Below are 13,805 nucleotides of genomic sequence, written 5' to 3'. Positions count from 1 at the left end.
AGCAATTTTAAAATAATTAAAATTTGTTGTGTTTTTGTATCTGAATGGCAATCAGGCTAATTAGTTATGAAATAACTTAAAATGAGTATAGCAGTCTCTCAGGCATGATTTAGGGGAATTGACCAGCACATTAGGGTATATACCCGTCTATGGATATACCAGCACGGCCACACCTAGGCCTACCTGGAACCTTAATTACTACGACTCGTTAAATAATTAATATTATTTATAATAATACCAGTATATAATATAACATAATAACCCATACAGTGTATGTATTCAGATAGAGACAAGTTTTACAGATAGATTATATACATTTACAGATGATATCATGTATTATACTAATATTATAAGATAATTATAATAAGATAAAAGATAAGAGAAAGTGAGGCATAGGCACAGTCAATGAGCAGACTAATATTTATTTGATCATGTTTTCAACATTAACAAGGGTCAAAACTAGGAAATTTAAAGCATGTGTAATCATGAAGTGGTCAAGGAGCTGTCTCTGTTAGTGGACACACCTTGGACATCCTTTTCAACACACAAAAAGTCACAACTGATGGCATTATCTTAGCATATACAGTGTTTTGAATATTTTTGTACAGTTAAGCAAATTATTCTTAAATCCAATTATTTGTTTTATTTATGTCTCTTTAGAGCAGTTTGTATTTGAATACAAAAAAACCACACCAAACACAGCCCAAAATTGCCTTTTAAGTGCTTTATTAAAATGTCAAACAAAAAGAACAGAAGTCTTAAGTATGTATATATTCCATACATTTATATATATTGCAAAGGGATTGACAAGAAGCACAGTTCTTGAAGCACATACAAGCACAATAAGCTAAATAGAAAGAGAAGCATTTCATATAAAGAGTCAAAGCATTCAGTTTTATCTTGTCCTACAGTGGGAGAGAGAGGAATCTATTTCATATGGCTTTGAAACAATGTAGACATTCTTTGAACGGTTCCACACACACAATAGCATTTACACAGGCATCAGCAGATGCCTTTAAAGGGACATAACCTCTGCATCAACGAGCGATTTCATTTGAAACTATACAGCTTTGTACAACATTAATGTGATGCTCCGGTCTCAGTGACTTCTACACGTAAACACGAACCAATGACGTTAGTGTTCCAGTCACAGGTATGACGATGACGTGACTGCATGTAGGGCACAGTTAGATGGAAGTCTAACCTCAATGGCTTTCTTTACAGACCAGTCCTTTCACATCACACTGAATGTTTAGGCACAGGATAATGGACAGCAGAAGAGCTTTTGTTGATGTTCTCTGTCAAGCACAGTGGTAAAAGGAGCGTCCCGTGTGTTCGCATTCAGCTTCTGGATGCAAGTCGGGACCCTTAGTCTATGCTAAGTCCTAAGTGCTACCTCAGCTTTACAGTCAAAAGGCTGAGGACCATATTCAATTGGTCCAAAGGTGCGTCTATATGCAAGAACCTACAAAAGACTCGGTCTCTCCCTCACTATTAGGGCAAGTGCCATGGCAACAAAATTATTGGCTTCCAAAGCAGAGCACAGAATGTACAAGTTTTCTTCAACAGAGGGTATTATCTGGCGATTTAACGTGGGATTTTGAAGGATATCCTGTGAGATCTTCAGGTTTGTTTGTTGTTCTTGGTGAATGCACAAGAATGGAAAATGTCCGTCAACAACCAAACCAAATGGAAAACTGAAATTCGGTATTTTGTAGAACTTGCAGCAATGCTTTCCAGCTGCGGTCTGATCCTGAGGTGCTCTTTATGTGCTAAACTGCCCCATGCTGCCCTCCAGGTCTTCCTGTTACTACACCCCCTGTTTCACTGCATCTCATGGGACTACACAGAAAACAAAACTGTGAGCCTGAAACTCACACGATGTAGAGGTAAAAGAGAAAAAGTTGGCCGTTCTTTGGTTCCCGGACACAACCGCACATCGGGATCAGACGCAAGCGGACACAGTGCTCAACTTGACGCACTTTTGTAAGCTATACAAAACTACAAAGCCTTTTTTGACATCATTATTTCCGCAAAATGCAATATCATGCTTAACGGTGAGAACGAGGGCATTAGCAAACAGAACAAACAACAAATTTCTCCTCAACACCCTGGCAAAACAGCATCTATCTCTTTAACATTTTACCTGTATTCCAAACAATACAGACATTTGATTTGAATCTGCTCTTCTACATATATATATATATATTTATTCATCTATGTATATTCAAAATAAATTCTGAATATTTTGACTCATTTATGTACATAAGTGCAAACAAGGTGAATAACACACATTCGTACACCAATGGGGTGACGTGAGTCACCAGGTCCCAGCACAGCTGGGGTGCAGTCTGGGCGGGCCAGAGGGGGACAGACACAGAAATCAGGGGCTCACGTTTATGACATCACAGGGCTGCGTTATTTATAAAAACCGGAACGCACCATTGCGAATGCATTGCCAGCCCTTTTTGAATCAAATATGAGACTAGAAAGTCTTTCCCCCCCAAATTGATCCATCAGATTGGTTTAAAAGCTCAGATGCTGTTAAAGTAAAGATCTGGTTCTTATCTAAAAGTGATCAGCAACCCCAATAGAAAAATAATAATCATTAAAACAGAAAGAACATATGATGTCTCCAAAGGGCCTCTGGACATAAAGTATCTCACAAGTCTGTATATATAGGTATTATATATATTTTTTTTTTTACAAAATAGTCAATCATATCTTTTTCCAAGACAACTTAAGAACACATTCCCTTTCTGAATAAGTTAACGTTGTACATTATTTCACTTTAAGTGTGAAAAAATTCACAATTAAGATATACAAAGGTAGCCATGTTGTAGTTTTGTTGCCACAGCAACAAGAACTTACTATCATAGGTAACAATGAATCTATCATTGTAATACATACAAATGTGTATATTGATATATAGATATATAGATTAAGTATTTTTTAATCTTAAACCACTAACTGCACAAACTATGATGTAGATTATTTAGATTATTTTAATTTCATGCGATGACAGACTTTACGATGTAAGGTAAGGAACCAAGTAACGCTAATGATCAAACGCAAACTACCATTGACAGCGTTGTCAAAACACACCGTAACATGACTGAAGTCGTGAAGATATAGTTAAAACAGGTACCGTCATTAATGTGTCGATAAAAACTAGAATGATGACGATGATGATGATGCATTTGTAATACATACACATAGATTATTCTAGCTAACTACTTTATGCAGGTATGCACACTTCTTAAAAAGTGAGATCTTAAAATCCTAAAGCCCCTGATGAGGCACATTGTTTTTTCTTTATCAAGTATTTAGTTGATTCCAGCTGGATTGCAGTTGGAGAAGGCATAATTCTTTATATAAGAGAGAGAGGGAGAAAGAGAAAGAGAGAGAGAGGGAGAGAGAGAGAGAGAGAGAGAGAGAGAGAGAGAGAGAGAGAGAGAGAGAGAGAGAGAGAGAGAGAGAGAGAGAGAGAGAGAGAGAGAGAGAGAAAGAGAGAGAGCATCTACACCTTGGCTGGGCAATGGAACTCAATTACAAAACACAATCCAAAACATCAATAAATAGTAGAGATCCTTCCTAAATCCACACGTATTTGCCCCAGTATTTCTTAAACCAATCTTTAAACACATGAACGTTATACAGAGATGTTTACAATACAGATATTTCAGTTATAACACAGTATAGTATCATCTTGCTTTAATTTTGTGTTGTTTTCGACCACCTATGCTATCATTTCATTTGTGTTTGGCCTAGATAGTGTGTGCTGATCAGCAAAAAAGGTGCAATGATGGTTTTTAAGGTCTGATTATCAAAAAAAAAAAAAAAAAAACGCTTTATGGCTCTCTCTTGGGGTTATGCTGTTGAAACAACACGGCTGTCCCAAAGGAGACAACAGAGAAGGGTCTTTGAGATAAGTGATGATAAACACTTTTTGTTCTCAGTTTTCTGTCTTTTTGTACATCAACAGTGGATGGCATTGGGAGGCTTTCACTTCCTTGATATGTTGAGAAAGGTTGTAGTTTCGTTCGAGAGAAATGGTGATACAGGCATCCAAAACCTCTCGTGACATTCTCTCTGTCTTAAATGTCACATTCATTTATGCATGTAAAGGCCCGTGAGGGGCAGTAATGTCTTGTCAATGAAGCTTTGGCTGATGAGGGCCTTTACTAAGTACCCAGTCTGAAAATAATTCATTTTCTTTTTTTCCTTTAATGGTAACATGTCTACACGAGAGCCGCAGCTTTCAGCTCAGTCCAAACAAAAATAATTTTCTGATGTCGCACGGTCGTCTACGCCCTTGCATTTTAGAGTCTGCCGACTTTTGAAAGTAAGGACACAGTCAGTGATTTAAACCTGTTCACACTCTAAACATGAACACAACAAACACAAACACAAATAGTCTTAAATAGTCAAAATTCAACCAGCTGTCTCTCTCGAAGTCAAAATGGGCAAAGAAACTCCAGTGCGACCCTAATGGATTGCAGGCCTCCGTGTATCGTCTGTCTGACACAGTTTTCATGTTCCATGGACAAACTATCAATAATATATCACAGCAATAATCTAATAGAGCTCTTGGTTGGCAAGGACTGGAAGTCTATTAGTACGGCGTCCACTGATGCAGTAATAAAAACAGATGCTGAAAACCACCCTACTGTCAGTTTCCCAACTGTAGGACTCGCCTAATGAACGGTAGCAATAACTGAGATGTTTCAAAACAAAGCACAAGATAATAGCTTGCTCAAGTGGGTTTACATTTGTTGCTCGGGTGGGTACATTTGCGATATTGCAATTTAAATCCATCTGGCTCGTGACCTTGGCGTGACAAGGCCCGATTGCGCAGTGTGAGTTCTCCGGTGATTGGCACAGGGTGACCTGTCTGAGAGTCATTGGCACAAAAGCAGTGCACTTGACATGTCTGTGCAGGGGGGCGCACATGGTGCTGAATACAGCAAACCAATGGGAGAGACGCAGAATAATCAAATCAGGTACCAGTCTGTAACTTCTAGAAATGCTTTTGCAAATCTCCTTCTTGTGATTTGAAATGAGTGTGTAAACAGCTAAACATGCAGTTAGAACTGATTATGTGAGATTCATTTTGGCAACTAACGACCATTGAAAACAGATCTTATAGTACTCTGGGATGCACCAAACATGGCTGAACAAAAAGTGGAGACGAACAGACTGTCACACAGCAGGTGGGACAGAGCATAGATTTTGGCAGAGACAGTCCAGCCATCAGAAGGGGGTTGTCTTCAAAAGATAGACATGGTAATAGGGTGAATCTCATGAAAATATGTCAAATTTCACACTAAAATCAGAACAATTTTGCATAAAGATGAAGCCTCGTTTTAGGATCTTTTTGCTTTGCAACGTCATTCCTATGACAATTAAAGCACAATTTTTTTTTGCAATTATAGATTTGTAACTAGCAAAGTTTTTTTTTTTACTGTTAAACAAGAAACAATTTTTGTGATTGAATTATTTTTATTAAAATTAGCATTAAACAACTACAACTGTGATGTATAAATACAGTTTATTTATATATAGTTATTTATTGCGTATTACAGTGATTTTTTTTCATTTTTTTTATTATGGTAATGGCGATAGGAGGCAATGTGCTTAATTGTCTTTTTTTGGTCATTCAATTGTCTTATTTCCTCTGCTTTTTGGGTGACATGGACATGTTTTCATGAGATTCACTTAATAACCGTAGAAATGTGATATGTATTTATAATCTAAAAAGCAAATAAATATGACTATTTTTACAGTATTTGAATATCCAGGACATCAGACGATAGTTTTGCAAGAATCATTGAACAAAGTCCAGTTAAAATCTTCTCAATGAGACATCTTATTCATCCAGAAGGCCTGCAATCAGACCTTACATTTCAGTGTGCAGCACACTGTGAAACAAGAAGTGCTCATATTTAGTCTGCTTAAGGCAGTTCTATTTTTAAAACGGAGGTACTAGTATATCAACCAATCTTGTGTTTGACCGTTTCGATGTTGAGCTTGAAATGCGAGGTGAGATACTTCAGGCATGAATATTAACACTTATCTCAGTAGACCAGTTATAGCCTGTTAGACAGTGGTGAAATAAATAATACTCTTTCATGAGACCAAGAAAAACCAAGTCACTCACAACAACACACATCTCTAAGTTGACGGAAGAACGACACATTGATTCTGAAAGGCTACACAGGTATACTTTCTTAGTCTATGATAAAATGTAAGTCAGTTGTAGTACAGAAGAATTGGGGGGAAAAAAGACATCCACACACTTGTAACTCAAAGGCACGAACAACAATATTTTAAAAACCTCTCAACGAAAAACCTAAATCAGTATCATGAACAGATTATCTTACAAAAGAATCAATCATTTTCAAATAATCTTTTTTTTCTCTCTACATTTTGAAATGTAAACATGAAATAAAACGTGCCACGTTCATTAATTATAATTAAATGTGAAAGAAATTACCACCACCACAACTATGTAAAATATCATTAGCAGGTGTCGCTCTCACACACTCTGTTGTCACATTCAACGACGGAGAAACATTCTGTCTGCTGATGATGCTCTGAATCGGCTCCATCTCTTACCATACATCGGCTCTCAAATCTAATGTTCACCTCCAGAGAATTCGTTTTCTCAGCTAATTAGTTTGCATGTATTCGTATGGCTGTGAGTTACGAGAGCGTTCCGTCTCCTGATTCAGCATCTGCACGCTCCTTAAGTCTCCTTGTTTTGAGATGGCATGCTTCCTTATACAGTTGTAGGTCCAAATTTAAGTATTGCCTGTTTCAATATCAACAAACCTCTGTTGACGTCAAATGAAGTGGGCATCTCTGATATGAGAATGAATGTATTGCCCGTTAAGGACTTACTGATTAGGCACACGTTTGTTGCATTCATTTTTCTGTTGTGTTTGGGCACACGTTGCATGAGTGATGGGCCTGATTAGGTTGTAGGATTGCGGGAGAGGCTTACTGGATTCAGCGTCATAGGTGCGGCCACCAGGAGTTTAGGAACGGGGCAGAAATGGGCCTCCATGGGAACACACTGGAGGTCCATGGGGTCGGTGCTCAGAACCTCGGCGGCGTCTACTGGAAGACAGGTACAAATACAGCCCACAGATAAGGTAGTGAACCTCTTACGGTTAAAAAAGCAATATGCAAAGAGAATATAGTCAATTCTTATCTTATCTACTCGAACATCAAACCTGCAGTTCATTCCGAAAATGAGAAAAAGAATTACAAGAGAATGAATAAATATCATCACATAATGCACCAGTTATCTTGAGACAGTGGGCGCAGACCTGCAATTCCACATTTGTAATTTTGCAAGACATATTTCAGCATAAAAGCAAGCGAAGCAGGAAATGAGCGCTGACACCTCAGGTCTGCGCAGAATATACCTGTACTTTAAAATTGCTTTTAGATTATAAACTAGAGCTAAAAACCACTGAACATCTTGGCAGCTTACATAATGCTAAAACAATCCACATTGTAGCTATTTAGGAAATAAAGAGGCAAGCGAAACAAGGTTGGCCGTGTCAAGCTCGTGGCTCATCTATGATTCTGCAGGACACACAAATTAAACAGACTAAATGGTGAACTGTCTGTTTCCTCACATTACGTACTTTGAAGCTAACTGTAAGATTAAGACAATGAAGAAGGAAGGACAAACAAAAATTCAGAGAACTGTCATCTGAAAACAGACACCCACATCCTATTTACAGAAAAACGAGGACACGTATACCATTTCACTCTAGTGTGAGCCACAGAAACAACTTGCTCCAGTGCAAAATGATCAAAACATGGTGAAGGGGGTAGAAAAGACAATGAATTTTTGAGCTTTGACATTTAAAGTAACAGTATCAAAAATTATACTTCTGTCATCATTTACTCACCCTCATGTTGTTTCAAACATGTAAGATTTTCTTTCTTCGGTGGAGCGCAAAAAGGAGAATTTTGTGAAGAATCATTGCACTTCTCGTTCCATACAACAGTAGTTCCTAGTGACTAAATCTGTTAATTTCCAAAAATGACTGAACACCACACGATCACCAAAACAATGCCATAAAATAAGTCCATACCACTTGAATTGAACTTGAACAGATCAGTCTTTGATGATCAGATCAAATAGTTCACTGAAAAGAACTGGCTCAATAGAAAAAAGGATTAATTCAAGAATCATTCAAGTAATTAAGGAATCAAATCAAACAGTTCATTGAAAAGAACCGACTATCTTATCATATAAACTATCATATAACTTCACAAGACTTGAATACAATCGTACAGGCTACTTTTACGGTGTCTTTTTGTTGTATTTTCCTTTACATGTTCACTATGAACTGTCATGGTATGGAAAGAGCTGGTAAAAATAATTCACCATTAATGTCTAATATTATGTTCCATGGAAAAAATAGCAGTATTCAGGTTTGGAATGACACGAAGGTGAGTAATTAAGGAGAGAATTTTCATTTTTGATGAATCTCTTTAAATGCAGTTGTTTGCTCTAACACACAGTGAAGACACAGACACAGACACAGACAGACAGAGATGTGAACACACACAGACATGGTTGAACTGGGACATTGTGCTAAAGTGGTAAAGAGGCCCCTCACTGGTCCACAGAAAACTCAACGACTCAAGGTCATTATGTTCAACCATTTTGGATCAGAAAACATGAATTACCACTCTCTTTACTTAGATCTCACCTTCAGACATTACATTTTGATATTAAAGTGTTTATATATAAATATATATATATATATATATATATATATATATATATATATATATATAAAGACTTTAAAATCAAAATGTAATTATATATATATATATATATATATACACACTCACCTAAAGGATTATTAGGAACACCATACTAATACTGTGTTTGACCCCCTTTCGCCTTCAGAACTGCCTTAATTCTACGTGGCATTGATTTCAATAGGGCACGAAGCTCCCGTTCCACCACATCCCAAAGATGCTCTATTGTGTTGAGATCTGGTGAATGTGGGGGCCATTTTAGTACAGTGAACTCATTGTCATGTTTAAGAAACCAATTTGAAATGATTCAAGCTTTGTGACATGGTGCATTATCCTGCTGGAAGTAGCCATCAGAGGATGGGTACATGGTGGCCATAAAGGGATGGACATGGTCAGAAACAATGCTCAGGTAGGCCGTGGCATTTAAACGATGCCCAATTGGCACTAAGGGGCCTAAAGTGTGCCAAGAATACATCCCCCACACCATTACACCACCACCACCAGCCTGCACAGTGGTAACAAGGCATGATGGATCCATGTTCTCATTCTGTTTACGCCAAATTCTGACTCTACCATCTGAATGTCTCAACAGAAATCGAGACTCATCAGACCAGGCAACATTTTTCCAGTCTTCAACTGTCCAATTTTGGTGAGCTCTTGCAAATTGTAGCCTCTTTTTCCTATTTGTAGTGGAGATGAGTGGTACCCGGTGGGGTCTGCTGTTGTAGCCCATCCGCCTCAAGGTTGTGCGTGTTGTGGCTTCACAAATGCTTTGCTGCATACCTCGGTTGTAACGAGTGGTTATTTCAGTCAAAGTTGCTCTTCTATCAGCTTGAATCAGTCGGCCCATTCTCCTCTGACCTCTAGCATCAACAAGGCATTTTCGCCCACAGGACTGCCGCATACTGGATGTTTTTCCCTTTTCACACCGTTCTTTGTAAACCCTAGAAATGGTTGTGCGTGAAAATCCCAGTAACTGAGCAGATTGTGAAATACTCAGACCGGCCCGTCTGGCACCAACAACCATGCCACGCTCAAAATAGCTTAAATCACCTTTCTTTCCCATTCTGACATTCAGTTTGGAGTTCAGGAGATTGTCTTGACCAGGACCACACCCCTAAATGCATTGAAGCAACTGCCATGTGATTGGTTGATTAGATAATTGCATTAATGAGAAATTGAACAGGTGTTCCTAATAATCCTTTAGGTGAGTGTATATAAAATAAAGCATTATGGTCTATGGACCAGTCGGATGCCTTACAGCTGTAAAAAGGAGAGGCCAAAATGAAGGGGCAAACCTGGTTGGAGGTGGCTGATTCAGCAAAAGGAACATTGGTGACTGGGGTCGTAGCCGACGAAACAGTGGAAGTGGTGGCACCGTGCATCATGGGAACTTTTTTCAGGCGAGTCAGACAAGAAACAAGGGAAAGGGGAAGGTGGAGGGGAGGAGGAATGTTATGAGTACCATGACAAAATATGCCAGAGGAATAGGCTGAGTCATGGCAACTACGTCTTTATGTACTGCAAAGATGATGTATTCAGTCAAGAACAAACATGCAAAAGAACTTAAAAACACTTTCATTACGTTTTAGCTTAGAGAGTTTTATCCGATCACAATTACTTTTAGATAAAACTATTGAGAAACCTCTAATGGGCAAAATAAAAACATGGCCGTAATCAAAATCACACACATTTGGGACAGACAGGAACGTCTGACTGTCATATTTTGATGGGGGCCGGAGAATGGATAAATATACAGTAGGGGAAAAACCAGGGAATGTAAATATGCAATTCATTCCCGTCCAAATATTGCCTTAAAATAATATGACACTTTATTTCTTTGGTTTTATTTGAGTTAACCTGATATTTGACATAATCATTCTAAAACACCTGTAAATATGAAGAATTTAGGACTATCTAATAAAACCAGCTATTAGAAATAAAGATAAAGAGATAAAGGTCATATTATATGAAAAACTGCAAATTAACACAGCATGATATGTATACAGCAAGTGCATTACAGATGTCAAATAATGACATTAAAATTAAAAATTGAGACATGCGCACAGGCACACACTGGCACACTCACTGGTTCAACGCAGATCTAGTGTTTTGACAGGACTGGTGAAGTTGTTTCCCAGCTAAATGACTGTTAAAGACAAATTTAACTTGGCCAGCTAAAAAAAGTTCATTGTACATCTATGGGGATGGAAACGTGTGTACAATTGTGTTTCTGTTCGGGAATATTTTAACCGATAGTGGTCAGAAATGGGAGGGGTGATTTCTACCTTTCTAAACAGGTAAATGGTAAGGTTGTGAGTGTATGTTTGTGAGGGGAGGGGACCTAGACTCTACCCTCACCAGTATGTCCAGGCCCTGACAGGTAACGACTTTGGGGGGGCCTGCAGTTGGTCCAGTCCCGCCTCTCCCAGCGGCCATCTGTCATTAGGCCTTGGGGTTTGAATAGGCCTATAATAGATTTAAGGAGGTGAGGGAGAGGAGAGGATGAGGAGGAAAGGGCACAAAGAAAAAGGAACCAGTCTTAATGAGTCGCGTTGAAGGCTTAGGCCTTGCTTATTTGTGCCCGCACTGTGCCGTCAGCTGCACACAAAATCACACACACACATGCAAGAACAAATGCACATGTCATACATTGAGCCAAAATAATGAGCAAACAATAACAAGCAGTGGAAGCACATAGGTTGGGTGTAAACACAGTGACAGACAGGACAGGGTTAGGCCTATAGTTTGAGGCCTCATGAGGAAAATGACAGTGTAAGGAGCATATGCTAAGCTGTCCTTGTCTTTTTTAGTATTGACCATTAAAGCTGCAGTCCGTAGCTTTTCCTCTTTGTCGCCATCTCTGTTTGAAGTCTGCAATTGCAGTCATTCGCGGAATTATTAATTTTACGTGAGTTGTACATCGGCATGAAACAACTCGAAAGCGCGGATGAACACAATGTTGTGAGGAGAGTGCGTGTCGCGGCTGTCGGTCACAGCGCCGGTGTGGATACTGGCATTCAGAATCACACACTCTACTTTTTGGAAGTACAGGATGATCAACATAAGAATTTTCACCGGAAAATGTCATCTGAACAAGTAAGTGACATTAACTTTTGTTCAGATCAACTACGGGGAAAATGCATTGATTGCACTGCAGTAAATCGCGCTGATTAAATCTAACGATCGCTCATGATGTCGAACCGTGCAAATTATACTTTGTTCTCAAATTGTTAATGTTAACAACATCAGCTTTGCGTGACTTTAATCTGTTTTATGGTTACCTGTAGTTCAGAATTCATATTCTCCATAATAGCTAAATGAGAAAGGCACAACAAAGGAAACTCCATAACTGTGTGAATTAAGCAAACAATTTTGGTACTGTTACACGATTGAACTATTGAAATGTCTTACTTGTCCAGCAGAAAAAAGCGCCTCTTCATCCGTTTTGAACCCCTTCAAAACACGGAGTTCACGCACCAAACGCCCTGCCTATGTTCCTTGTGTTCACATGAGACGGTTGCTGTCTTTCTCTAGCCACTTTAAATCCGAAGTACGAAGTCTTTTGGGTTTTATAACGGGTGAATCTCCAGTTGACACTGATGATTGTCGTTTGGATCTTTCTGGATCCGCCATAAGTTCAATTATGTAAAGTGCTGCGAAAAAAGGCATCTCTACTCTCCCCAACGTCAACATCTCGTCACGCGCAGTATAGCTAGCCGAAACTCCTTCTTTATGTGTACGGATGTGACGTAATGACGCAAAGACATGCTCGAATTTCCCGCGGAAACCCACCAGTACCACTGGAAATAAAATCATTATTACAAGCTAACCGTTTTGAATCGAGCTACGGCAACCAGATAGTTTTGAACACTGGCTGAATATGTTTTTTTTTTAAATAATTATTTTGGATTATTTTTAACTTGAAAAAAATTACGGACAGCAGCTTTAAATACATCTCATACTGATGTCTTTAGAACGTTTCTTCGACTATGAGCACTTTTTTTTTGTCTTTTTCTCCTGAAAGTCATGAGCATTTCCACCACATCCCAAACAATGTACTGTGTTTAATAGAATTCTTTGGTGGAAATTAAGGTGATGGAAATAACATTTTAATCATTTTCGAAATCAAATGGCAAACTTTATAATATGACACGCTTATTTCTAGACTAAAAATACCACACAATAAAAATATTGTTCACAAGTGATATTTTATTAGCAGCTGTAAAAGACAGTCATAATGTGTAAAATGTAATATATAATTTATTTGAATAATCAGTTATTTTCAATAATTTAATTTTGAAATGATTATTTTTGAATGACTATTCATATTTAATTATGAACACTTTTTTTTATCCTTTTCTCCTCAAAGTCCGTTTCAACCACATCCTAAATGATATATTGTTTATTAGCATTCTTTGGTAGAAATGGAACTTTAAACAATCTTTAAATAGAATGGCTTTAAATAAACAGCAGCCAGACTGAAAATGCCACACAATAAAAGTGATATTTACCTTGATTTTTTAAAGGCAGCTGTAAACAACGCAATCTTATTGTGTGAATATTCGTATAATTATTGATTTTAATTAATGATTTAAAATTTAAAATTAAAATGGAAATGGTTAAAAAAAAAAAAAAAAAATCATATCCCCTGGGACATAAAAGTGCCCACAGCTGGAGAAAACCCCTATGATACACTGCTGGGCCTTTGGAGTTGGATGACCTTCCTGTCTGCCACACAGATCTGAGATGTTGCTGTAAGGTAAATGTTGATCCAAATAGACTGGGAAGTGACCTACCAATGCCTCCAGATGGAGCCATGCAGAATACGGAGCCTGCAACACCATGCACAAAGAGCCCAGGAGAAGAGAGACCAAGGAGGATGGAGGGGTGGAAGAGATGGGGAGAAGGGGTAGTTAAAGCAGCGTGAGTACAAGACAAAACAACTTTAGAGTTAGTGACACACAGCGAAAGAGCGATGACCGTCATTATGGGCAACATGGTGGCGAGAT

General features: G+C 38.3%; 1 protein-coding gene across 6 annotated transcripts in view; it reads right to left on the bottom strand.

Annotated features, from left to right (window-relative positions):
* Positions 1-5,613: 5,613 nt before the first annotated feature.
* mbnl3 (muscleblind-like splicing regulator 3) overlaps positions 5,614-13,805 on the bottom strand; it is a 41,478-nt gene continuing 33,286 nt past the window's right edge. Inside the window, exons 7-10 of one of the 6 annotated variants that reach the window (XM_056244313.1) lie at positions 13,593-13,628; positions 11,155-11,262; positions 10,092-10,186; positions 5,614-7,119 (exon numbers count right to left, since the gene is read on the bottom strand). In XM_056244313.1, coding sequence (XP_056100288.1) covers positions 7,102-7,119; positions 10,092-10,186; positions 11,155-11,262; positions 13,593-13,628 — 257 coding nt within the window. In that variant the 3' untranslated portion in view covers positions 5,614-7,101. Of the gene's footprint in view, positions 7,123-10,091; positions 10,187-11,154; positions 11,263-13,592; positions 13,629-13,805 lie in introns of all 6 variants that reach the window. The other 5 variants (XM_056244315.1, XM_056244314.1, XM_056244319.1 and 2 more) reach the window with 5 other exon arrangements.

This window comes from Rhinichthys klamathensis, unplaced genomic scaffold (genome assembly GCF_029890125.1).
Source record: "Rhinichthys klamathensis goyatoka isolate OS25496 unplaced genomic scaffold, OSU_Roscu_1.1 h1tg000960l_1, whole genome shotgun sequence".
In the NCBI taxonomy this organism is placed as follows: Eukaryota; Metazoa; Chordata; class Actinopteri; order Cypriniformes; family Leuciscidae; genus Rhinichthys; species Rhinichthys klamathensis.
Note: the sequence above shows the minus strand (reverse complement) of the source record. Positions and strands in the feature narration are given on the sequence as shown.